Genomic DNA, 25477 nt, shown 5'->3' with positions numbered 1-25477 from the left:
CTCGCCATAGGGCCCCGCTGGGAAACCGCGCCTCGCCATCAGCCCGCTCGCTACCCGCCATGCCGCTGCAGGGAGCGGGGGCTGCCAGGCCCCAGGTTGCCGGGCGCGGGCCGGCAGCCGCCGCCGCCTGCTTCTCCAGGCCTGGGGCTGCGGTTTAAGCGCCGGGACAAAGGCCGCCGGGCCGCGGCAGCGGGGAGCTGGGCCGCGCGAGTGAGAGCACCTGAGAGAGGGGCGGGGAGCTTCGCCGGAACCTGTGTCGAGGCTCCTAGCGGCCCGGGGACGCTTTCGCAGGACGCGGAAGCGGCTCGGTGCGGAGCGGCGGGGAGCGCCGGGCTGAGCGCGGAGCCTCCGCGGAGCGCAGCGGGAGCGCGGCCCCTCCCGGCGCCGCCGCCATGTCCTCCGACTTCGAGAGCTACGAGCAGGACTTCGCGGTGCTGACGGCCGAGATCACGGGCAGGATCGGGAAGGTGCCGAAGCTGGTAGGAGGTGAGCGGCGCGGGGGGCTGCTGGCCTGGCGCCGCGGAGGGGCCGGCCTTGCCCGGGGCTCCGCTCCGGCCTGCGTCCCTTTCCGCCCTCACGGCTCTCGCCCCGCGGGCCCGTCCTGCTCGTCTCTGAGCCTCCCCCGCTCCCGCAGCCCCTGGCTCCCCGCAGCGAAGCGCTCGGGGTGGCGGCGGGGCTGTCGGTGCGTCCCTTAGCCCGCACTGCCGCTGCCTCCCGCCAGCCCGGAGCGGTTCCTTGCTCCTTACGCGGAGGGTCAGGATTCGCCTCCCTGCCCCGGGTACACACCTCTGTTCGAGCGGCGAGTTTGTCTCATGAAGTGGAGAATCCCCCGGCAGAACCTGGTTTGCCGCTCGGCGAAAAGGATCGGCCCGGCCCGCCTCCCCGGCGGCGGGGACGCGCCAAGTGACCCCCGCGCAGCTGGAGGGCAGGGCAGGGCTGGGGGGATGTTCTGTGCCAGCCTTGCCACCCGGTGCTTTTCCTAGTGATCGTGCCACGCCAGGAACAAGACATCAAGTCTGTTTCCCGTGGCATAGACAGAATTTGCGCTGGACTTAATCTGAATCTGTATTTTTGCTGCCTGCCGTTAAAACTTTGAGTTGGATGCTTGACTGTGGTGACTCAACATGTAGGAACAGATTCAAACAGGCTATCATTTACTTTAATGTGTTTGTCAGTAGTCTGCAGGATTCGTGGTCTGACATGTCCCTGCAGTACAGGCAATAATGTCTGTAGGAGTGTTAGGATAGAAAGCTGAAAGTGAAAATACATCTGAAATTAACAAATGGGGATTTTTAATAAAAAAATCTGATTGATGCTGGAAGCTTATGTCCAATTCTAGCCTTAGCAAGTTATAAATTGCAGTTCAGTGACCAATCACAAGCATAATTAAAGGGCAGGAGCCTATACCTTTTCATTGTTCTTAATAAAGGTGTTTTACTGTTGAGCTTAACAAAAAGGATAAGGGAGGTGGGAGGTTAATTCAGTCACAACCTGCAGGAATTTGTGACTTAGAAAGCTTTTTCTATTTTGTAGTGGAAACTTAGAAATGAGGGAGAGAGAAATCCAAAGGATTCCTGTGAATTAATTTTTTAACTGGTGTAATTTACTCTGCTCAGAAATTATATTTACCCGTAACTGGCCACTGGAAAAATTTGGTGAGGGAATGAAGTGAATTCTTCATTAATGTGAAGTACCTAATCAAGGCACTGCCTCAAAAAAGGTTGTTCACTTTTAAACAGAATAAATGTAAGGACCTCTTGTAGGAACAGGGAGACATAATGAATATACTACTGGTTTCTCTTCTGAAATCCAGTAACACTGTATTATGGAAAAGGAATAGAGATTCAAATTTCCTAATTGTATAGGTTTTGGAAGTCATCAGTGTCAGTTCAATAGTAGGAAGAATATTCTGCTTAGTAGTAGTGAATTTCCATAATCCTCCCCTTGAATTAGTCTCTCTTCTTCACTTAAGTAGACTTGGCAGCTTAAATATGAGATATTGAAAGTGTATTGTCTTAAACAGTGACAAAGCCTAGAAGCAGCAGGCCTTGACATCATGATTCTTTTATGTGGCCATTAGAAGGGATTTTTTTTTTAGAATTTTCCATCATCTCAGAGGAGAAAGACAGCATGTTCCCTGCAGGACCAGTAGTGTGGTACTGAGCTAAATGGCTTCAAGATAAGACAGTGGTTAATTTAGTTAGTTTGTTTTCTGTTTGTTTTTTTTTCCTAAGAGTTGAGTTTTCCATGTTAGGATTTGAGGCGAGTAGTGCATGGTTTGGACAGACTTGCATTATAGCTACTTCTTGCACTGTACATTTATGAGCAAGTTCATTGCTTCAGTTTTCAGGGCTATTTTGTCTTTAATCAGAAAAAAAAATAATCTTGTGTGACTTTAAAACAAATGCCACACTTATCTAACAGGGGCATTTTACCATTTGGAAAAAAAAAATCTCATGACTATGCTGAACACTTTAATCAGAAATATTTTAAATACAAATTTTCCCCTTGTTTCTTAATAGGAATATTTGCAAGATCTTTGCTTCTTCATCACCCGAAGTTCCAGTTAGTTCTTGTGGAGAAGGCTGGGAGAGCCTCAAAAAGAGGATTATGAGGTGGGAGGGGGACGTGAGGAGAGATGCACGTGAGGTGACAGTTTTCAGCAGCAGTGATTTGAGAGAGATTGCTGATGGCCTTCTTCCTCCACGCTGGAAGAAGCAGGATGAAAGGTGTAAGGAGCTGTGCTGCTTCTGCATAATACAGAGAGATCTCCTGTGGTTTATTTCCTTCTGCTGCCCAAGATGGACCTGCTGTAAGCTTCGCATTCAGTTGAATTAGAGAAGTACTGGTTAATTGTTTTTGCAACATTCCTGCATTTGGTGTTGTCAAGACTTGATGCTATCTTGTGTTCTGTGAGGATGATGGCTCAACAAAAAAACCCTCTTGTCACTAATGTGTAAATAGTCCAGCAAGAAATGTAACAAAGGCACTCTGATGCTACAGAAACACTAAGCAGCAGGGACAAGAGAATATCTTGGGAAGAAATGTCTTCTGTTGAAGCAGGCATAATCTGGAGAACTAAAAGAAGTGTTCTAAATTGAGAAATGGCTTTTAAATAGAATTTCTGTGATGCTGCTGCAGGTCTTTGAAGAATGAAGATCATTGGCTGATGTGTTTTATTAATGTTTCTCGGTGCTTCAGAGAAGCACCTCTCTTTTGATTTGTCAAAAAAATATAAAAATTTGTGGTTGCTTGATTTGAAAGAGTTTTATCAGCACAAACAGTGGTGCTTAGCCTGTTTTTTCAGCACAGTAGGCTCTGGGTTGTGATGGTTTTAGACTTGAGTGGCGTTGTTCTTCTGATACTTGATACTTGCATTTCTTATTGGGCAATCAAAACACCATATTTCAGTCTCTAACATCTAGCTGAAGAAAGTCCCACCTTTCTGTTGTACCCCTGTACTGGAGTTTACTGTGTCTGTTTCAGTTGTGGCTCATTATGGTGTGCCTCTTGAAGCCAGTTTTATAACCCAAAGAAAGAAACTAATTGAATTACTCATTTTGTCTCTGCTGTTGGACAGTAACTTCTGGCAAAGTGGTGAACATGTGAACTGCCTCAGCCAGGGCAGCAAAATCTGCAAGGGGTCTGTAAAATGAAGCCCTTCATTACTCAAGTCTTCTCCTCAGCATGTGCTAATAAAAAGAAGCAATTCCACAAGCAATGAGACTACTCAGTCTTGGTCTTAATTAGTTGTGAGATCAAACCAGTGCTGTGTTATCTTTTTACACTTGTAGGCAGATTTCTACCTCCCTGTAACTGCTGTATTTTTGGGGCACAAAACAGTGACTAATACAAGGGCAAAGCTGGAAGAACTGAGGAAAATGTAGTAAAAGCTTGTTTCTTTTAAAAAGTGATATAACCTTGTGTATAAACACAACAGATTTCTTTGCAATCCTTATCCAGAGAGGAAAACTACCTGTTTTTAGGCTTTGTCCATGTTTTATCAATTTTACCAGTTAAATTGTTCAAACCATATGCAATATTTTCTTTAGGACGTTGTCTGGCAATGTGGAGATGAAAATTCTGTTCTAAATATAGATATATTTGATGGAGCAGTTTTTATTTTTCTTTAAAGAATATTATCAATTCTGAATTAAGAAAAAGTTACCAACCTCCCTTTATGTATCATATGATGGAAGTATATTAAAGGAAATTATGAAGTAGATGGATTGAAAACTACAAAGACACAGTGGAGTAACACGGTTACTAATATGAAGATTTTAATTGGAACATAACTTGTTTGTCCTGATCTGCTAGATTAGTGGCAAGCTTCTCTTACTCTCAGAGTGATTTCCTCTGACCTCATCTGCAGTCTCTGAGGGAGTCATCTTGAGTATATTGCCCCATTTCTGTGGGGATTCTGACTGAAGTTGTTTCCTTAGCTTCACTGTGGCAGTAAAACCAAAAGTAAATGGTTTGAAATCCATTCCAGTGAGTGCTTCTTGCTTGGCAGTGTTGTAAGCATTTCAGGCTGCTGTTGCTGTTACCAAAAACAGGCCTGGAGGTATTGGCAGTCCTGCAGGCGTGTGGCTCCAGGCAGCATATTCCCACCAGGATTTTACATGGATGTGGCTAGAGGAATTGACGAAAGCGAAACCAAGTGGATGATACTCATACTTTGGTAAGCTTACTTTTCCTTAACAAACAGACCCTGCTGGATCCTGCCACCCCTGCTTGCTCTGGGTGCTATTGAGTGCCCCAGAGAATCGACAGTTGCAAGAAGTTCAACTGCTTTCCTGGAAGATGCTGCTCCAAAGCTGCAGTGCTGGGATGTTGCCATGTGCTTGCTCGTACATCAGTATTTGAAGGAATAACAAAAACCTGTTGTCAGTAGGCCTCATTGCCAGCAATTGCTCTAGTAAGCAGCTGGGTGATTATGTATTGATAAATTGGGACAATATTAAAGTGCAACTCTGGAGTTGGAATAAAAGTTATTTAACTAAACCATTGAAGATCATTTGAATCCACCTCAATTTTATGGGAGCAGTTTCAGCCAAACCTCCTTACGTACTGATGAGTTTTTTCTACCCAAGATCCATAGCTTAATATCTCTGTGGGTAGGTGAGATTGTACTGGTCAGTGGAGTGCTAGGTAGTTCTTATAACCACAAATACATGCAGAATTGGTAGAGTGTGAAATATCTTCCCCAATCCCCTGGCTTTATATCCCTCAATTTCAGGTTACTTAGTGTGTATGGAAATTGTAATCCAGTAAGACTTGGGGAAATACTGAAATGTCTATAGTACATTAATTTTCTGCTTCTGTGTTTTTAAATTTTATTTCACCCTCAATAAAACGTTACGTGGTTTGTATTTTACATTGTTTTTCCTTTTGTCCATCGTCATCTTGCCTGCCAAATGAAGGAAAGAACAGAGGTGTTTTGGGATCCTGGGTAGGAGAATTGAAGTGTGCAGGCAAACAAGTGGCAGATACTCTTTTCTTGTGTGCTTAGTTATGTTAGGAAGATAAATCACTAAACATTACATTTCCTGGCTTGGGTGCCATCATGAGAACCTGGTGGGGAATTAAAGACATTGCTAGCAGAGAACTAGAAGTGGATTTTCCTACATCTTCTGCTGTAGTGGAATCCAGCAGACGTGGCAGTGTGAATTCCAGGTTTGCAAGAAAGATGCTGTTTTTCCATGGCTTGAGCTTTGTAGGGATGATTACTTGATGAAATTCTGGGCCTCTTTCAAGGATAAGAAGGGATACTCTGTTTAGGAGGATTTAAAGGTGAGCTCTTAACTTCTCACTTGTGTCACTGGCAGAGTGCCCTTTACTCAGAGGGCTTCAGTGTTCTTCAGGATTTTATTCTTGCCGAGTTTTGCTAAATGTGCTGCTGTATCCTCAGAAGACAGCTTTTCTAGTCCTTGCATAGCTGGTTATTTGCAAAGATCTCTGCATTATCCTCAAGTTGGAAAGATGATCCTCAATCTGATCCACTCTGCAGGCAGAGCTCCAATGTATGTGACTGAAGGACAGATCGTGATGTTTAAAGGGGAGTATGGAGTTCCTTGGGTAAATGAGAGGACAGATGGATAAGCCCATGCAAATGTCATGCAGGATGCTGCAGAGCAGCAGTGGGAGGGCAGAGCTGAAACATGACTTGCTTATGCTGGGGTTGCTTCCCCAAAAGCTCCGTAGCAACTCAGCCCTTTCAGAAGTGGTTCTGTTGCTTTTAAGGAAGGTTTTTAAGGTTATATTTTACTTTATATGGCAGAAATTCTGGTTTTAGTTGCTAACTCAGCATCCTGATTCCTGCCTGTGACAGTAATTAATACTCAAAATACTCGGCCTGCAAGAACTAAATTTTACACATTTAATAAAGAAGATCCCTCTTGAAATTCAGTGGCTTCTGGCATGCAGAGGATCAAAGGAGATCATCAGACAGTCCCTTTTGGCCTTTAACGTGTCAAGGTAGGATACAAAGAGATCATGTGGAAGAGAAACAAAGGAATTCAGGCTTAGAAAGAAAACCATGAAGTCTAAAGATACACAATAAAGTCTCTTGTGCCAGTGTAGATTAATCCATCATGACCTCTGGGGAGCAATGACTGGAGATCCTTCTGTGCAATTTGCTTTTTATCTGCTTCATCAGGCAAACCATCAGCACAAATGTCTCATGATGCCCTTGGTTTCAAACAAACAGTGGTAAAAAGGGCTGTATTTTCAGAGTTTTGTTGTTAAATTAATTGAAATCATGTGTGGATTTTCAGTCAGAATGCTGGAGACTGGGGCCATGAGAGGGGCATGAGGTGGTGCAAATAGCTGTATTGCAGCTGCTGAATGGCCACAGTAGTTCAACAATGTGGGAAAATTTTATTATTCAGTGACTGAAGGTTCCTTAGAAAGCCCCCTTTTGTGCTGTAGCAAATTGGCCAGGCAATCGGAGTTCTTGGCAGATGTGATATCAAATCTCAGTACTCTGTTCATATTGGATTCTCTGCCTAAGAATGGATGGTAAGAGGCAGGTAGAAAGTCAGACATGGTCTCTATATCTGGGATATAGACTTGGAGAACCTAGCAAATGATGATTGCTACATATAGATTATAACTGATTTATTTTTAATTTTCATCTATTACTAGTTTACATTTTTACTCCTCATAGAAGACAGCGGTTTTTTTTGTAGTTCCCATGCATTCAATTTTGTTTCTGTTGAAGCAAAAGAAACAGGGTTCTAGACCCATCATAGGAGCCAGGGAACAGAAACTTCATTTTTCTTCACTACCTGTCTTCATCATAAGCAGGGTTCTTGATTTTGTGCATTACATTTTGCAAATAAACAGGATGAGCCTTGTTTTGACTGATTTTTGTTTTCCATGTGGTGTAAGGATGTGCCTTCTCATTGGTCTCTACACACTACTCAGCAGGTGCCTGCTGATGCATAACTCCTATACCTGGAGCAGCTGTAGCCATTTTCCTAATTAGCAAATGCTGCATAACAAAGCAGAAGACTTCAAGGATTCTAGAGTTTCCTGGTCTCTTTTGGTCTGTTGGGGTTTTTTTGTGTTTTTTTTTTTTATTACTAATGTGGATATCACAGTGTGTGATGATGTCAAACAATAAATCCCTTGAGTCAGCTTTAGTTGATACATATAAGCTTTTTGAAACGCTGTCTTCTTCTTTCATGATAAGGGCCCAATTATATTTGTATCTTCACAATTCTTTTTCAGATGAGAAGAAGCAGATGGTTGCAAATGTTGAGAAACAGCTCGAAGAAGCAAGGGAACTGGTAAGTTTTGATTTTTCATGTCAACTGCAGACTCCTAGGAAAAATTTTTAGTGGTAACATTAACACACATGATGCCTTAAAAATACTCAGCAATAAAGTATTAGAAAATGAAATAATATTTTTTTTAATAGTTCTCATTTGAGTATAAGATATACCTAAGAGGAATGTATCCTTTGAGTTGTGAATTAGGACTTTTACTTTAGGAATTAATTTAAATATTTATGGACCTGAGTTCTTTGTTGGTTTGTTGTGATATTTTCTGGTAGGACTCATGCATCTGCTTGATTTAATGTATCTGATTGTCTTGTAGAGCAGTAGATCTTTTTTAGCAATTAAAGCATAAAGATAGTTGTTTGAAGTCAAGGAGGCAATGGTAGTGTGGGTTATTGATCTGAGAGTATTATATAAGTTAACCAAGCATTAGTTAGTGGTCCACACTGACAGAAGAAAGAAATATGTGTTTAGCAATTGTGACTTAAAAAAAAAAAAATTAGTTCCCATTACAGCCTGTCATATACTCCATCTGGTTGGAGTACAAAAGTAAAGTTTTGTAGACGTGAACTAACTGAGCAAAGTTGTTAGTGACAATTGAGATTGACTTTTTCCTGCATGGCCAGTAGTTCCTTGCCTGGAGTTGCTTTGGTTTGTTGCATGCAAGTGAGTTTGCTCTGTCTGGTATCAAAAATGTAATCTGACTGTTAGGATAGAGAAAGAAAAATAATTCTCCTAGCCTGCAAGTTCTTAGGATTGAGCAACTTGGATCAATGGTTTGGTTGCTAAACAGTAATATTAAAATTCCCTTTTCTAAGTGGCCTAGGAAGAAAAAGTTCTCTAGAGTGTTTGCTGACATACCTGATGCTTTTTGGTTTAACAATTGAATTAGTCTTGTAGACCAGAGTATTGGAATAGTAGCATTCAGGAAAGCTGGATCTTGGGATGAATCCCTGCAGGTTTACCCCCTGAGGATGGCAGGGTGCCTGACCTCTCTGATACAGTATTCTCAGTGACAAATGTACTAAAATTTCTGTCCCATCTCATGAGGATGTTCTGAAGATATACTGAGGCTTTTGGGGCACTTTCATATTCAAACAACTGAGATAAAGTAAAAATCTAATAATGTTTTTAGTCTCCTTTTCACTGCAACTTGACATGGCAAGAAAGCATAGCAGTACAAGGAAATTGTAGCATGGGTTGTCTGATGAAAAATCATTTAGATTTAGTTTTGTACTCAAAGTGAGACTGGAAGGAGCAAAAATTGAGTTAATGGCTTATTGTCTCCTTACATCAGGAAAAGATAATCTCAATTTGTATTTATTATAAGATTAAAAAGAAATCCTGCATCTGTATTTTTATCATAATGATGATCTTCATTTAATCTACTGGCTTTTCTTTCACATTTTTGTTTTAGATCTTTTTGCTAATGCTGCTAGACAGGTGCTTAATTAAGTTACTGGCTTTAAGCAGCTGCCTAACATGGTGATTAATGGCAAGGCTTAGGTTTAAAAATCAATTTGAACAAACCTGCTAGTAACAGAACTGATTAGAAAGGTCCTCTTTTAAACTGAAGGCTACAGCGGAAATTCAAAATAAACCTAATTCCTTGCTACTGATACATTTCATGCATTTGTTTGCTTCATTGTCTTGAGTAGTCAAAGCTGGATTTAGCTTATTTTGTTTTACTTCCTACTTGGCTAGGAAATAACACACTCGTGTATGATAAATATTATTGTAAAGATAATTTCTTTACATTGACTAAACATTGATTGTTTTAAAACATTGTCTGCTTTGCTTGGATAATATCACTGGTGCAATTGACTTGATCTGTGTGCAGAACCGACACTGAATCTTTTAGACTCCCAGACTGACTTTTCAAGCCAGAACTGCTGAGTAAGAGATCTCTGTAGATATCTGTGGTTCTACATTCCCTGTGGAGTATCTGAATGTTATTTTTACCAGATTTTTTAGAAAGGTGAATGATGTGATAACCTTAGGGGAATTCTTTAATTATGAAATCTAATATGAGCTAAAAGAGCTGGAATTAGTACTTTTGAGTGAAATTCTACTTTTAAGAAGAAAACACTGTGTGTTGTTTGCCTTTATGTTTTATGAGGGACACATGACAAAGTTGTTGTGTTGCAAGTGGTAGGTTATTCTTACCTAGACACTTGGCTTTTTAATAATGCACATAAATTTAGTGTTGCAGATGCTAGTTTATTCTTATTTAGACAGTTTTTATTTAAAAAATAAATATATTGATCTCTATTTTCAGTCCAGGACTTTAGAATCATAATAAAATAGCAAAGCTTACAAGTTTCATAAAATGCTTGCAATGCTCCAGAGCAATTTCTATGTGGAAAAGTTCCTGTGGGAGGCTGAGATTTATTTGGGGGTCTCAATGAACATGAGCAGAGCTGCCTTAATTTGTGGTATTTTTGAAAGGAAATAATCAGTATCTGCTCTGCTTTATGCTGTATTCAGTGTTGGGATTGTACTGGGTGTTGTTAGGAGCAAACCTGCCAGGTTAAACACCTGAGGAACCTTAATGATGGGGCCTGGTTTTAAAAATTTGGACAAAAGTTAGTTGCACCACCACAGTGGTGGCAAGTCTGACCATAAACAGTAACACAAGTTTGAGCTTTTAGGTTTTCTGAAGACAGTTTGAGCTTCTAGAGATGTTTTGAGATTAAACTGCCAGGTTGTTTTTAGCTTTTAGTAGCATTTAGCTCTCTTCTTGCTTGCATGTGGAAAATGGGATTTTGTGACCGATTATACGAGGCCTGAAAGTGAAGATGCATTAAATGAGGTTGCATTTAGGTTCACACCTGCCTGGACCACTACCTTCTGCAGAACCTCCTGTGGAACTTTATCAGCTCTGCTGCAAAATGATGAAAAAAAAAATAAAAGTGTTACACGTTGATCAGCCTAATTACACATGCATGCTTCATCATTGTTCCTTGGACATTCTCTGATACTGACCCTTTAGAATGAACTTTTCGGATTTTGTGGGCAGTGACTGGATGCTTGCTCCATATTCTGTATTCTCTGGGAGATGGTTTCATTTTTATATCATAGATAAGAATTGACACTTCATTCATTCAAGTATCCTGACTTCGCATATATAATTGTGTATATACAAGAAGAGTGCTTTCTATGTTTATAGAACATTTGAGATGAAATACATTGAGATGAAATTGATAAGAAATAAGCTGTTAACTCCAGCTGCTGGCTTAATTTATAATACTTCTTTGGAAAGTTGTTAAGCCTGAGCCAAAGAACTGGGTAGTGTTAGGAATTGCTTTGTATGTTTCAATTCATTACTGACTATTTAATTAAAATCTGCTTTACAGTTTCTTATTGAATATCATTTTGTATAATCAGAATAGATCAGGCAGAATGGCTTTTGAGTATCTGGTAATTCCATTGATTAAATTCAGATGCTTTTCTTATGATATGAGGATGAAATTTCAAAATGTAAGCAAGCAATTACATAGGGATAAACTGTAGCTGTCCCTTGTGAAGATCCGTAACCAGTAGCTTGGGACCCTAATTGAAAGGCATTTTTGTTCCAATGCCATATTGCTCAACTGAGATCAGTAGGAGGTAGATAAATATTGTTTCAGGTGCCTACAGCAACCAAGGAGAGATACTCTTTTATCTTTTAAGAGTAAGTTGGAAAGATTTTAAAAGGCAGGTAAGGGATTCTTCAGCTGTGCAAAATAGAATTCCTGAAAAGACAGCACCATGGAGCGGAGGCTCTGTGAGCCAGTGGGCAGGTAATTAGCAGGCAGCTCAGCCCAGGTTTATAGCTCCTTTTGGTTTTCTGTACCTCTGTGCCATATTCATGCATTTCAGGCCCCTTAGTATTCTACATGGCACGAACAAACAGAAAAAGTTTTTAAAAGATAGACTTGATCTTTAACTTTTTATTGCATTTGCCTGTATGCAAGTTCTGGAACAGTCATTAAACCTGGAAATTCAGCTATTCGGCATACCTACATGAAGATTTGGGATGTAGATTTAGGCAGTTCAGGCTTTTTAATTCTGTTGGCTAGATACTTAAAAGAACAAGAATTATTTTTTAAACATAGAGACTGGTGATAAATAAAACTTTAAATATATTTACACACACATATATACACACATATGTATATATATACACACACACACACAGATATATGTGTATGTAAAAAAGTAAATAAAATACCCTTTTCAGCCAGTGTTGTTTTGTTTGGGTTTTTTTGATAAGAAAATGTGTGAATTACATTTGGAATTAAAATGCAGAAATGTTTGACTAGAGTACTTCCTTCTCAGTTTTTCTAAGTGTCACTTGTTTGTTGACTTAACGATATGTAAATATTTTGAATAGTTTATATATTGCAGAATAAATGATATTTTTCTTGATAAATAAGAAATATTTCTTAGTATTTGTGAACTAATAGGTAAATTCATTCTTGCTTTAAATACCCTTTAGGTTTACATGTTTCTCCTTTATTTTTACTTGCTAGCTTGAGCAGATGGAACTTGAAGTTCGAGAGATCCCACCTCAAAGCCGAGGAATGTACAGCAGTCGAATGAGAAGCTACAAACAAGAAATGGGAAAACTTGAAGCTGATTTTGTGAGTTTTTAACATAATACATGACAAACAGATCTATGAGAATTTTAAAATTATAATAATGCAGTTATTTGTGCAACTGAGAAGGTGTTTTTTGACTAGCGTGAGACAAGTTCTGCATGTATCTTGCTGTATTTAGGGACAGACAAAAACAAAACTGGGGAAGACAAGCTTTTCTTTTTGTAGCAGTCTCACACCAATAATCAGGTTGCTTGTCTTCTGTCCCTTTGCTCTGGATCTGAATTGTTTCTGTGCCATTAAACACTGTGAGTGTTCATACTGATGCAATATAGTCAACTTTTCATCAAATTTCTCAAGGACAGCTTGTGTGCAGCAACATGAAAAGCTATGTATCTCCCTCCATGAAATTTCTGAATGTAGTTCATCTCATGTACACTTCATTTCTTAGTCTGCATGATTTCTTTTCCACTGCACTTAGGTTCTTCTTGGCTTTTGTACAAATTGGTTAGAAATGCTACATTTTTCAAGTAATGAGTGCAAACTAACAAGATTGCCTCGTTAAGGGGTTTCTGCTACAGTTACCAGTCCCTTTTTGTGACTAGCATTTGCACAGAAGAGATTTACATAGAGACAAAACTGTTTCCTCTAAAATCCTGAAGAAGTTCAGAGGAATTGCAAAGTGTAGGCAAATGCTGTTAATTGGCAGCAGCTCAAATCCTCTAGGGTAAGTAGAAAGAAATGACTAGTGGGAGTGTTTTCCAGTCACTGGAGAACTGTGAATTTGCTTGGATTGCTGGCAGCAGTTTATTCCTGCAGGGGAGAGGAGCCAATGTTTATACCTGCAGCCAGGAAATCCAGCTGACTGTCAGTAGTCTGTATTTCTGCCAAGTTGAGGAGTCACACAAAAATGTCTTCTTTAGAAGATGGTTGCAATTTTGTAAATTTTGAGGAATGTTCAGATAAAAATTCATTCAGATAAAAGTTCATTAAAATTTTGAGACAGTCTTGTGTACTTTGTCTGTAGGAAGTGTGTACTGGCTACACAGTGTCTTCCAAGAGGGCAATTTCTGGACCAGTAGTGAATGCTGTTTATCTTCTTAGCTGTGAGAAAATTTGCTGCCAGCATATATTTTTGTGTAGGTAGAAGGGGGAAAAACAGTACTTCCATCTTTCCAGGCAATAGGAAATGAGAGAGTTCAGAACTGGACACTTTATTGGAAGAGGAGAAATGAGCATGTGTGGAAGAAACGCATTAGAGCACTAGGAGTTACATGATCAAAAGAATCTAGATTTTTGCTCAGAGTGGAAATAATAGCTCCGTTTTGTCATTAGAGGTACTCAGAGTAGCATGGTGAATACGGATGGGGAAAACTGACAGAGGAAGCACTGCACCTCAGCTTCAGGCAGCAGCAGTTTCCACGCTCGTGTTAGAGCTGTGCAGGCTTCCCCGGGGAGCAGGTGCCTGCGGAGCAGGGTGAGAATCCGGCAAGCAAAAAAGCTGTATTCACCTCAAAAGGCCGAGTTCCACAGGCTTGCTTACTTTTAATAGGTATGTCGGTTGCTATCTTAAAATTTTCAGACGTAAACCTTGGTTTTGATGTCTTGTTTTCGATAGTATGTCGCCGTGCCTCCGCTTCATAGCGGGGCTTTGCTCCCGCGAGGTCTCCCGAGCTGCGGTCCCAGACCCGCCGTGCCCGCGGGGCGCGCGGGGACTGGGGTCACGGCGCCACCGTGTGGCGCCCGCTGGGGCTGCAGGCCGCGGAATTCCTGCCTCCTGGGTCGATGGAGGTCTTGGGAGCCGCTGCTGAAGTGCTCCGAGTTTCCAAACAAGCTTTCCCATGAGCGGGTTTTTCTTCCTGCACCTGCCAATGCACCATCATGTGGCTTAAGCCTGTAAATATTTTGTTTTCGGCTGTTTCAGAAATAGAATGTCTGTGGTGATTGCCTGCATGAAGTAAGTTCTGAATTCAAAAAAAAAACCTATTTTATTGTAGCCTTTTAAATACTGGGCTAGAGGTGTTTATTTTTTCAAGTAGAGCATTTTTGTATTATTGTTACCTGAAGATAACCAGTGATCTTTAAACAGCGGGGATATGCAGTGGTAAGAGACTTTTCAGTCTGAAAGTCTTTTTTGGAGAGACTTTTGAGCTGAATCTGTGCCAGCTCATGTGAAACTGTAGGTATCTAAACTTGGCAAATATGTGGTTATCCAGCATTCGTATTTACCTCAAGGGTTCCATATTGGGGCACCATAAAAGAAACAAAAAGGCGGGTTTTATCCTGAAACGCTTACAGCTGAAGTATGAGGCATTCATAGAGATGGGGAAATAAAAAAAATCCAGTAAGACCTTATTAACAAAAATGAGTACCACACAATCAGTGCTGAAAGTGGGTTGGGTGTATTCAATAGCAAAAATAGCCATCAAATAGAAGATTCTGTCATGGCAGCACAGAGGCAAATTTTACAGTTAGCATTTTTTATCAGTCCAAGAAACAGTACTCATTCCTTTTAAAGACTCAGAATTGGTACTGATTTTGGTTATTCTGACCTTCAACTTAAAAGCGAAAAAAAAAAAAATGAGGCAGAGAAGCCATTGATAAGTAGACAGATGCATTGTACAAAACTTGATCAGACATTTAAACATTTTTGGCTTTTAGTAGTAGCTTCAGTTCAGTCAATAGTGAAGATACATATCCACATTTCATAAGTGCTACAGGTTCTGTTTAAGGTGATTGTTAAAATGGCAGCTGCTGTTAAACTCCAAAAACATTTAAGGAGATAAGCAATAGAATTTAATGTGATAAAGTGTCGTGGTTTGAACACTCCCTACCCGGGAGGGGGAATCAGGAAAAGGAACGGAGTTGAAATAAAAACAGATTTAATAGAATAATAATAGTGAACCAATATTAACCCCAATGCTAATATAAGAGACAAAGCTGCACTCTGCTCCAGACAGTAGTTGTGAGCTGTGCTCTTCTAGCATTGAGGGCTGAATGCTGATGCTGCCAGCACAACAGCTCCGGGCAGGATGTGGTGGTCACTGCGAGTGGGGGAGGCCGCCTCAGGCCTGGGATGGGTGACGAGACAGATGGACTCCCTCAGGAAGGGAGCCAGGATAGGAGCCCCAAACATCCCCACAAACTTCCCAGTTTATAGTGAGGGTGATATTTATAATATGGAATACTTCAGTTGGCCAGCTTGAGTAAGCTGCCCTGGGCTTCCCCTCTCCTGGCCCGCTGCACCTGCATGGTTCAAAACTACCCTTGAGCTTGGTCACCACAGAAACCTGCATATCAGAGCCTCTTACCTCTCTTGTGCTCACAGAATTAGACTCTGCAGATTCTCCACACTACAGTTTCTCTAAGCAGAAACTTATTTCAGAATTCTGTCCCAGCAAAACCAGGAGATAAAGTTGCTCTTTCATGCAACTCTGAGGTACTACCTGAGCTCAGAAGCTCACCTGAACAACTGCAGCTTTGTAAGTTATATTCTGTCTCCTTTCTGCAAATATATCTGTCCTTATTTCAGGTTCAGTCACCTACCCAGACAAATATTCAAATGGCTGGAAGCTTAATGACATTTATCAAATTGCAAATTAGTGGCATATATCGTTATGATGAGAGCCTACCCTAGATTTCCAGTTTGAGCTAAAAGGTTAGAGACTCAGCGGTTGCTGCTGGGTTATTTTGATTTATACAGTGAACTGTTACTACTTTAGAGTTACAAAACCATAATCTGTGTGGGTCAGGTGTGTATATCTTTATAGTTGCATCCTAATGACATTATTAAAAAGAGGGAACCCACCATGTGTACGTGTCATCAATGCACTTGCACCCTGCACAAGCAGGCATGCCTGCCTGTGGTGAAAACCTGATGTTGTTGACAAATTTTAAACTTTTGAAATCAGATTAGTTTTTGTTACGTGAATACTCCAGCTCTTTTGAACAAGGTTGTAGAGGATTTGTTTTAAAGCTCACGTGATCACACTGATTTTCAGAAGAAAGACTTTGAAATATCTAGCCATGAACTTTGACAATCTAATATTGAGAAAGCATTTTGTCAACAAATGTTCCTTTACTGTGCCATTTTTGTAGAGACTGTCGCCTTCTTGCGATAAGTTATCAGTCCTTTACACTGTTCTCAAACTGCTCTATACAGAGGCACTGTTTTTTTCCCCTCTGTTCCTTTTCTTATAATTTCTGGTACAATAGTTGTCTGCTTGGCTTCTGCTGAACATTAGGCCAACTTCTTTCCTATAGAGGCAAATTCCACATTGTCTTCAGTTTGTTTTCACTTGTGTCCCCACCTCGGTGCGTGTGTGGTAGAAGAAGGTGGAGGCATTTGACATTTTACAGTGACTTAATTTATAATACCAGTATTTTAAATAGGGAAAAAGTAATACAGGAAATAATGTTTTGTTGTGGTTTTATGTTGGGTTTTGTTGTTGTTTTGTGTTTTATTTTCTTTTGTGTTTAATCTTAAAGTCCTAAACTGAGTTTTTGATTAAAGATTAAGAGGTGGTATAACTTAGAGCCCCTGTAGAAAATTTACTCTAACTTATTTACATCTTAAGATTTTTTTTTATAGTTTTGTGTGGAAGGAAATTTATTTTGCCATGGAATTTGCTAGTGATTACATGCCTTTTCCTTAGGTGGAAGCGTGACAGAAATGAGTTAACATGCTTAATTTGTAATTAACCTCGGGTTTTATGATCACCTTAACTGAGATTCCTGAGGGGCCAGGCCAGTGAAGCACACCTCTGCCTCCTGGGTTTTATAATTCTGTAGGTGTTGCTCACAAAGAATCCTCCCATGTTTGACCAGTAAGATGCATCTCGTAACACAATGTATGAAGCCATAATGTCCTGGGTAAGGGCAACCAGGCAGCAAATTTTTCATGTAGATAAAATTAATTCCTTAACTAGATTCCTCTCTCAACCAACTTCATCTTGATACTTGTAGGAAATTCTGTGTGTCTCTCTCCAAGGAAGTTGCTCATTTGCTAAGATGTAGGAATAAGATTGGTGAGTTTTGTGGCATGCTGTTTGTTGGTCCTCCAGCAAGTCAGTGACTGTGGAGATGAGGCACATGATTGTACGAAGAATCAGCGTGTGAAGCACTAGCCTTAGCTGAGTGATTACAAATAAAGGTGCTTTCAAGTAGCAATTGAGTGAGTTTGATAATTCTTGTGTCTGGCTGGGGGCTATGAAAGAAAAGGCGTACTGACTCAGACAGTGCACTGGAAGCATTCACGCCTCTTTCTTTCCTTTCTCCGTTCACACACAAAATGTTTCTGTGTTAAAGCCAAAGAAGTGGTCTATGACAGAATGAAATCCTTCTGTAAAATATGTTTTAAGGCATCTAACTGAAATTGAGCCTGACATCAGCTCTGCCTCTTTCAATAAACATGCTTTCTCACCTGGCAGTCTTTAGACATGTCTGGATGCCAGCACTCATCAGCCTTTCCCAGGTGGAAAACTATAATTTCTCTATTTACTGGGTAATTTGCTCTTACATTAAAACCTCTACTTCTCAAAGTAGTAGCATTAAATCTGTTTGCTGGTCTTCCTAGCAGGTAGTCCTGCAATATCCACTCAAAATTACTTACAGTCAGCTGGTGGGTAAAGAAAGTTCATATTCAGAAGGTGAATGCTGTTTTTTGGGGGGCAGGAGGAAGAAGTCTTTAATGTTTCTCACTTTCTCAGTGTTTCCTTATTTTAGTCAAGTGATACTCCCCTACCTGTCATGCAAAAAGAAGCAAGCTGTCATTGTCCTGCTTTTGATAGCAGCAATAATAAAGGTTCTGCAATTGAAACATAAGAGTGGGATGGGATAATGAATATAGCAGAACAGAGTGTATCTCACTTGCCTTTCGTTGTATTGTTCACGTGCAGTGATATAAGTAGAAGTTAGATTTGGTTCCTCTCATGACTTAGAAACATAAAGATTTCAAGAGAAAACAGCTGACAAGTTGAGCAAAAAACCTGATCATTTTAACATGCAATCTTTTCAGACCAGAACTGCACTCTCAAGTTCTTTAATGTATTACTCTTTTTTTCTTTTTCCAAGCCAGAGAGAGGCTAATTTGTGTTTGACTGCAAAACAGTGAGAGAGATGTGCTACTAATAAAGCAAAATAATAGGGAGAAATGTACTGGTGTGATACTGAAAGGATTAATTATAGCCCTTTCAGATTTCTTGGTTTGTCAGAAATGTCACTAGATGGCACTGTTAGCAAAGCCAGTCCTTTTCTTTTTCTCGCCACCTCATTTAATTTTTTTTTTCCTGTTTCTTTTTTTTTCTTTTTTTGCTTTGGTAGTAACTGAAATTACTGTTTCATGAATAAAATATTTCTGGTGGGATTTGCATTTCCATATTGGCTGAAGATACTGTGTTGAATGTTTTATTAACCAGCCCAGTGCAACTGTCAGCCTATTAAAGAGATCCAATGGACCCTGTTTAGCTAAATAAACTAAATAAATCCAATTCGTCAAATTGTGTTCCTGGCTGTTTATTTTCCATTCTTTTGATGTACGGTTTATTTTAAGTTAAAGCCACATAGTTTTAAAAATTAATGGGAAAATAGAATTTAGTGTTTGAAACATGAGAGACTAATTGCCATGGTCAAAAATAGCTGTCTTTTATGGTGAAGTTGCTGTCTGATAAATGGTGAACTTTTTATTGGTGACTGATTAACTGTGCCATCTCAAAAATTAGTTTGGCAAACAAGTGGCTAATGGCTTTTTTTTTTTTCCTTCTTGCTGGGTTCTGTTGCTTTCATGAAATGAAACTTGAAACATAAGCAATGCTGTTAAAAGTAGCTATTTCTACCCAACTTCAAGAGGTTTGTGCTTCGTCTTGATATTTTCTCAATCAAAATTCAAAGGGGAATTTTTATATGATCATTACATATTAAATGCTTGTTGAAATTCCGATTGCATCATAGCCAAATATTAGAGTGTAAAACAATCTCTTTGTGTATCTGAAAATATTGTATGTCTGGTTGTCAAACATTACAAATAGTTGCATTCATTATATTCTGCTAGTACAAAAAAATATTTTAGTTACCTTGTGTTTTGCTGAAAACCTTTGGCACAGATTAGTGGAAGCAGGCTGTGAATTCATGGTAAAGTTATTGGTATAATCAAAATTCTTCTGTGCCAATTAAAAATTCCAGTAAATGCAAATATGTTCTAGATTTGTTAATAAGTGAAATGAAGAAACAGTGATGGATGCATTTTACCTTTCTTTCTGATGCTTCCCATAGCGCTGCTTTAGTTATGTTATATGTTAACTTTTGTGTGGTTTACAAGAAATTGAAATTGTCAAGTATCATGTTTTGTATGTTTTTATTTTTATAATCTCAGCTTTCCAGAAGTGCAAGATGGAAATTCAATGCAATAGGAACACAATTCAATTGAATTCTGTTTTTTACTTTTCTATCAAGAACTCTAGTGGATTAGAAAGTCTTTGTGAAGAGCTACCATGTTAGTATGAATTTGATAGTGTCAGGGATTCTTAAGGAATCTGTTCCATCTGTTTTTCTTATAAATTTAACCAAAATTGTAAAGTTTGTGGCTGCCCCTCCACCTAAGTCTAGCCCAAGAATAAAGTAGATATTTCTGCAGATGTCTTCAGTGTTGGGTAGTATACTGTTTCCTTGTGTAGGTGGACTTTAATTTGTCCTGAAAAATATTAAATTTCTTTAATATTTATAAGTTGCAAATATTTAAAAATGCTATTTAATAACAAAACCACGCAATGTCACCCTGTTTTCTCTCTTATGAAACAGTCCCATTTTGTGCTCCAAGGTCCAAGCTAGTTCTTTTTAATATACCAGTAGTAAACAAAGAAGGACCTTTATGGTACTTTAAAACTGGTTAGCGCAGTTAAAAGCAGATTGACTTCTACAGTGGAGGTCTTGTCTTGTTTCTGGCTTAAGACTTAGTGAGAAAGGAATATAAAGCAAAAAAATTCAGCTGGAAGTGTATTAGAATTCTTCTCCCTCCCCTCCCCCAGTTCCTTGTAATGTTCTTTACTATGTGAAGCATATGGAAAAAGTGTGAATATCTCTGTTCTTTTGGTTGGTAACTTTTTATTTATATTCTGCAATCATTTAGTAGTCAGTTCCAAGTACAGTCAGCTTCCCTTAAAGCCGCTGTACAAACCACAACAAAAAGTGATTCTTGGCCACAAAGTCTGTTTAAACTTGCTGTTGTTACTCAGGGAGGAAATTCCTGCAAAAGCTAGAGGATCTGTAAGTTGTACACTTAACAATTAACTGCTTGTACATATTTATAACAAGTGGATTGAATAGATTACCTCTTTTGATTTGTTTTTTATAAACTGCCTTTAGGATGCCAGTGCTGGGAAAATAAGCATTGTTCCGATATTTAATAATATTTAATACTACAGAGGTTTCACTCCTAAAAGAGCTGATCAATGAAAATTAGATGAGAAATATGAAGAACAGATAATAAAAAGGAATATAGCAGGTGGCTTCTGGGATCAGCAGTAGAACAGAGTAACTTTTTCTGCTATAGTAACATTTAAACATTTCTGATTAATTTAATGAAAAAGGGTTTTTGCTAACTAAATATTTGGTGCCTGGTGTATAAAGAAAAAAGCTGGGGAGTGGGTGTGGCCTCTGCTTGTTTCCCAGTGAGTGGTGTTTGTGCTCACTTTCTGAATCCCCACAACTTTCCAGCAGTCCTTAATTTTTTTTTGGTTTTTTTTGTGTTTTGTTTTGGTTTGTTTTTTGGATATTTTTTTTTTTCAGAGAAGTTAAGATTAGAATGAATAAGGGTAGTGTTTGCCAACTCACCCTCTTAGTCAGCGTGGAAACATGTTAGGCAGGCTTTTGGAAAGTTCTGAATTGCAGTTGCAGACTTTGTACCTGTTCGCTAAAGACTCAAATGTGAATCCTGGAAAGTCAAAGAAAAGGCTTGTATTGTGTTTAGTGAGTCTTGGCTGGGACCTTAGAAAATACTCCTGCATGATGAATATAGCACCTTCCTTTCCACTGATTCATGAGCAGAAGACTTTGAGCCATTATTAAATCAAACTGTAGCTTTTGCTGGTACATATCACCAAGGGAAAAAAGTCATATTTAATATTTGATTTAAGATAGAATTATGGCAGTAATATAAAAGCAAATTCTCTTAATTCAAGTTTTGGAAAGTAACTTCCCATAATGATGGTTGGTATTTTGGGACATGTAACTGCAAACGTTTTGACATAGAGTTCGCTATTTGTAGAGTGCCTAGAACAAAAGAGTTTCTCACCCAAGAGAGCTCTTCGGCACCGTGATAGTGGGCATTAAGTAAATAGAACTGTGCAAAGAACTAAGTTGTTGCAGTGAGGTTTTTCTTGTGAGTATTTTTGGTTTATTTGTTCAAAAAATATGGGTTAGTTTCAATATTGTGTTGTCCCCTTAGCAGTTGGCTTTTAAACTTCAAGTTTTCAGTTTTTATAATTTCTAGCATTCGTAAGAAATACCAGTAAGTGTTTCTGTAGGACTAATAAGGTTGGGAGTTAAACTAATAATGTTAATACAGGGTCTTAAGTATAGTTCTACAAGTCATTTTTTTTCTAGTTAAAAAAAAAAAATAAAATGACTGTTTGACTTGGAAGGATTACTTTTTTTGCATTGTTTTGTAAGTCAATGTTCTTAATACCCATGAGTGACCTTGTAATTTTCTTTCTGCCTAGTCTTCAGGAGAAATCAGACTCTGGTTCAGTTGTGTAAGCTTCCCAGGAAGTTAGTTCAGTAAACTAAATCAAGGTAAAAAGTTACAGTCAGGTCAGGAAGAAGGTAGGGGTCGCTAACCTGAGTCACTTTCCCAGCCTTTTTTAACTGTTTAGTGTTCCTTTTGTCTTTTCCTCACCTTCTGGCATGTTGTCCTCCTGTTAGATCTTTATTTCAGTTGAAGGCAGTTGGGCTGCGTCTCTCTTCTGACCCATACTTGGAGTCAATTTCAAACATGTTATTAAGGTTCCCTTTTTCCATTCATGAGCTGCATGTCCAGCATTCAGCAATGCTGATCTGTGGCTCAGTACTTGTGCCGTCTAGAGATCTTGGTTTAAAAGGCACGTGAGTTGTAGAATGAGCATAAGGAAAATTTGCTCCTCTACCCATTTTTACTTGTCTTTTTCTGCTTCTCTTTCTGGGGCAAACTTTAGAAATTTTTACTTTTAATTTGTACCTAAAAAGTACTCTGTTGCTAAGGTCATCTGCTGAGTTCCCTTTTCTCGTAATCTAGGATCAAGTTGCAAACCTTTCTATGTTTTAAAAAAATGTCTTAGCTCACGACTTTTTTCCAACCTGGGGCTTCATGTTTGGTGGTAGTGTTTTGTTAGTCAGCACTGTGATTTTTGAAGTGAATCCCCCTGTTATCCTCACTTACTGCATGTGAGTCTCAATAAGATTACTTTTGGAGAAAAACTGGGAATTCTCATTTCAGGTGTGTACCAGATGCAGAAATGAGGGTCTGAACCAAAGACTGGTGTTTCAGACATCTCTGAACCATGTTGAAGTGAGGATATTTTGTGTAGGAGATGAGCTAAATCTACTCTGGGATAAAACCTGAAATTGTGTACACTGCAGAAGCAGTAGTGGAAAAACTCCAAGATGCTGCCTGTTCTGATGTAGTTAAATGTATCCTTTTGGAATAAGACTCTCTTTTGAGGCCCTTCCTTCCTTTATGGAAGATTTGGACCCTTTGGAAATTTCCATTCCTCTTCTCATACCACATTTCAAATTAAGGAAACCAGAGTGCATGCTTTTATAGCCTGAAATCTAGTTATTAGTAAGTTTGGACTACTTTTTTTTTTTTTTAATTCTTTTCAATTAGTTTGAGTATATTAATCACTTATGAAGGATTATGTGGCAGTTCTTTTACCTTCTTTCCATTTGAACAGAAAAACAAAGCTGCTGATTTTCCATCATATTCAATGTGCTTTCAAGATCTTCAGCATTAAATTTCTGACATCTACAAAGTGCATGATACTAATGTGTCTAAGTCCCTATCTATACTCACTGTGTTTGTGATTTTGATGCAAAAGTGACACAAATTAGTACAATTCCTGTAATCTAAGCAACAGGAAATCCAAATCGCATCTTGGAGCATGTTCAGCATATCTGGTGTGTTCTAAGAAGTCACTGTCCTCATCCCTGCCGTTTAAGTTTTACAGAACAGCTAAGAGGCTGTGGCATGCAATACTTCTTGATGCCCATATTATTAAATCCTAGTATCAGCTTGGTTGTATAATAACAAAATTCTTCTCCGTGTCTTAGGTGGAGGTGTAAAGTGGGCCTTGCTGAAGAAAAGTCTCTTCCAGCAAGGTGAGATGCTGCCAATGAACAGTCCATTCTCTGTGTCCCCCTGCCTTTAAACTCTTCTGTGCTACTGGACATAATTTGGCCTGGGTTTGGCTTGGGCAGGAGTATTTGAACTGATCTATACTACAGAGTTTATCCTTACATTCAGAAAATGAAGATACCCTCCCTCCCCGCCCCCCATAGAGCAAGCTATTGCGGTCTGGCTGGAAGGACTCACTGATGAGGTGTTTGCCTGTGTAGTGGCCAGGGGAGCTGAAATTATTCAAGTGAGGCTATGCTGCCCTTGGTTAAATTTTTTAGGAAGTGCCTAGAAAGAGGTGAGAATAGGTTGTTCTGATGTTATAAACAAAGAAGGTGCACCTATCATAGTAGCATTCCTCTTGAGGGAATTGAATCAAGCACCTACTATAGAATCTGGAAACAAATGTATTGCTTTGCTCATCTTCACAGTTGTATCCAAAGTTTCTTGTGCCTTATATTTTAACTGTTATGCAGGCTTAGTGTATTTTAGATCAGAAGAAGAAATCTTTCGTGTCTGTTTAAGTACAGGTGAACAATTTTGTGTGCTTGTGGCTTTTATTTTTCTTCTTATGTTAAACAAAGCCCTTTCCCCTGCCCTGTTCAGTCAAAGTGGAATTCTAATTCTCCAAGAATTATAGTCTGTCCATGAACTTCACTGTTGGACACACCACTTCAAAAACAGCCATATGAAGAAAAATGTGTGATGCACTTATTGACAGAGGAAAGCCAATAAATCCAATCTGATTCAGAAAGCTGAGAAATATTTTAATAACTTTTTGACATTTTCCTGTAGTCCTTATTTACCTTATCAATAGTTATGGTGACATATGATTGTCAACTTTTTATATTAAACCAAACTAATAAATTAAACATGTTGTGTTTATACCTGATGAAAGCTGACGTTTTGGAAAGGTGTTAAAATATACTGACAGGTCTTGTTCATAAACTCCTTTGGTATAAATATGTAGATGACATCTTTAGATATTGTTTGTACATAGGCTGATAGGCAGGAAACGTTGACAACGTAACAAATGCAAATGTCAACCCCACAATTTAACCTTTCTGTGTAGGAAAAGATGTTAGTTTTAAGTTACATGTATCTTTTAACTTTATTTTCAAAGTTGTTGGGTTTTTTTTTGAGCCTGTTATCATTGCTGTTTCATGTGCCAGTGAACGTAACACCGCAATAAGAAAGATTTGCACTTAAGAGCTTTTCTCTGTGGTGTTCCTACTTAAATGACTACAGCTGAGATGGTGTTTTTTCTTCTAATTCTTATTTTTCATGTTTGCATATTGCGTTTTAAATCTCTCTGAAATATCACCTGTTCATTCTTGACTTGCCAGTGGTTCAGGGCTTTTAAGTGTGACTCAAGGGCAGTAAACTAGTGAAACTATTTTTAAAATGTAACAGTAATTTATTGTAATGCCAGACGTGTGGCCTTGGCTTTGACTCACATCAGGGTTGCTTTGTATGCAGAATATTTCTGACTTGACCCTGGTCTCCTCTGTGGTGATGTAAGCCCACTGTGTATTATCTGCCTGACTTCTTTCCTGCATCTTCCACAAGCTGCTGTTGATACCAAATATTGCAAAAGTTATGCCCAGTTTTGGGTAGCCAGGGCTGTGAAGGCACCAATAGCCCTTAATGACCCTCAGCACACCCACCTGTGGCCCAGGGCTCCATTTCAGGGCCACTGGTCCCTGCTCCAGGGGTACTGTGTAATGCTGCTCTTCAGCTCCCCGTGGCCC

The 25477-nt window shown here is 39.3% G+C and overlaps 1 protein-coding gene across 5 annotated transcripts in view; it reads left to right on the top strand.

The window, feature by feature from the left end:
• The first annotated feature begins 49 nt into the window (after positions 1 to 49).
• VTI1A (vesicle transport through interaction with t-SNAREs 1A) overlaps positions 50 to 25477 on the top strand; it is a 259102-nt gene continuing 233674 nt past the window's right edge. For 2 of the 5 annotated variants that reach the window (XM_051619867.1, XM_051619871.1), the window contains exons 1-3: positions 53 to 486; positions 7735 to 7793; positions 12299 to 12409. In XM_051619867.1, coding sequence (XP_051475827.1) covers positions 393 to 486; positions 7735 to 7793; positions 12299 to 12409 — 264 coding nt within the window. In that variant the 5' untranslated portion in view covers positions 53 to 392. Of the gene's footprint in view, positions 487 to 7734; positions 7794 to 12298; positions 12410 to 25477 lie in introns of all 5 variants that reach the window. The other 3 variants (XM_051619868.1, XM_051619870.1, XM_051619869.1) reach the window with 3 other exon arrangements.

This window comes from Apus apus, chromosome 4 (genome assembly GCF_020740795.1).
Source record: "Apus apus isolate bApuApu2 chromosome 4, bApuApu2.pri.cur, whole genome shotgun sequence".
NCBI classification, from domain to species: domain Eukaryota; kingdom Metazoa; phylum Chordata; class Aves; order Apodiformes; family Apodidae; genus Apus; species Apus apus.
Note: the sequence above shows the minus strand (reverse complement) of the source record. Positions and strands in the feature narration are given on the sequence as shown.